At 39.9% G+C, this 1,267-nt stretch overlaps 1 protein-coding gene across 1 annotated transcript in view; it reads right to left on the reverse strand.

Annotated features, from left to right (window-relative positions):
• Window positions 1-315: 315 nt before the first annotated feature.
• Window positions 316-1,267, reverse strand: part of LAPTM4A (lysosomal protein transmembrane 4 alpha) — a 6,983-nt gene continuing 6,031 nt past the window's right edge. Inside the window, exon 6 of the mRNA XM_008950309.1 lies at window positions 316-1,082. Within this exon, the coding sequence (XP_008948557.1) occupies window positions 1,008-1,082 (75 nt within the window). The 3' untranslated portion in view covers window positions 316-1,007. The remainder of the gene's footprint in view (window positions 1,083-1,267) is intronic.

The following is a 1,267-nucleotide window of genomic DNA, read 5'->3' on the forward strand; positions in this document are numbered from 1 at the left end:
GCTCATCAGACATTATGTTTGCCCCACGGGCTAGAAGCCTCCCTACAACTCCCTTTTCCCAGCTCATGTAAAAGTAGCAGTTAGACAAGTAGAAGACAACTAAGTGCTTGAACTGCAAAGGCTGCAAAACAACCTTATGCATTAAAGGGAATCCATGTTCTCCTCCCACAGGAGGATTTCTGCCCTGAAGAACAGAGATCAGCCACTACACAACCCACAGTAAGCCAGTGTTCTCTGAACTCCATGTTTGTGGGACTCCTGCACTACGCTGAAGTGTTTCAAAACAAACTGGACAACAAACAGATCAAGCAAGGCTACTGGTAAACATTTCGTAAAAGATTTATTTAAGTATCATTTATCACAAAGAGGAAAATACATGTAAGATTAGAAGCATGCAACTGTCTTCCACAACTTTTTCTTGCATTCACAGCACATTGTAATAGAACTCCTGTGCCACCCTCACTTCTTCCTGAAAAATACCATGTTTCAAGACATAGGATAAAAAACACAATAAAGGTAAGATAACATATGAGAAAAGTGCAAAGTAAAAAAAGTCACGTATATACCACATTCAAACCCCCTCCCCTCTGAATACTGGATAAAGGCAAACTGTCATTCTGCTGCATGATCAGATTGTCTTTATGAACTACTTTAAAAAAAATTAAATTAAGGGCACAATCCTGCAGACACTTAGAGCTGTAGCTAACTTCAGCCATGGGTTGGCTCGGTTGGTCCTGTTAAAAGCCCCGAGTTAGTCACGCGCGTAAGTTCTTGCAGTGTAAGGCCCCACGGCAATACAATGTTTAAGAGCATTAAGGAGAACAAAAATTAAAGCAAACAAAATCATTCCCAGATGTGTTTTGCTTAGTAAGTTTATATCAAACATTTTAAACTGAACAGTTTGCTCCTAAAGCCCTGAATATTTCTATTACTTAAGCAGTTTTGCAAGATTAAAAGACAAAACTCTCAGGAAGCTGGTACAGATGGTTTTTAATGTCAAAGTTGCTTCAGGCAGGTATGTAGGGAGGTGGTGGTTCCTTCTCTGGCATCTTCACTGCCATTTCATAGGTTGGCAGCACATACTAAAGAGAAGACATTTTGAAGACATCAATGCAGGAGCTTTATTAAAACAAAAAAAAGAACTAGAACAAACCCATACATGCCCCATCAGCAACTTAATCCTCTCTGGCAGGCAAATGTTTTTAAGAACTTACTGCTGTTCCTAGTAAGCTAGTGAGGAAGTGAAAGAAGGTGCAGTTCTGCTGAA

This window comes from Merops nubicus, unplaced genomic scaffold (genome assembly GCF_000691845.1).
Source record: "Merops nubicus isolate BGI_N331 unplaced genomic scaffold, ASM69184v1 scaffold11082, whole genome shotgun sequence".
NCBI lineage: Eukaryota > Metazoa > Chordata > Aves > Coraciiformes > Meropidae > Merops > Merops nubicus.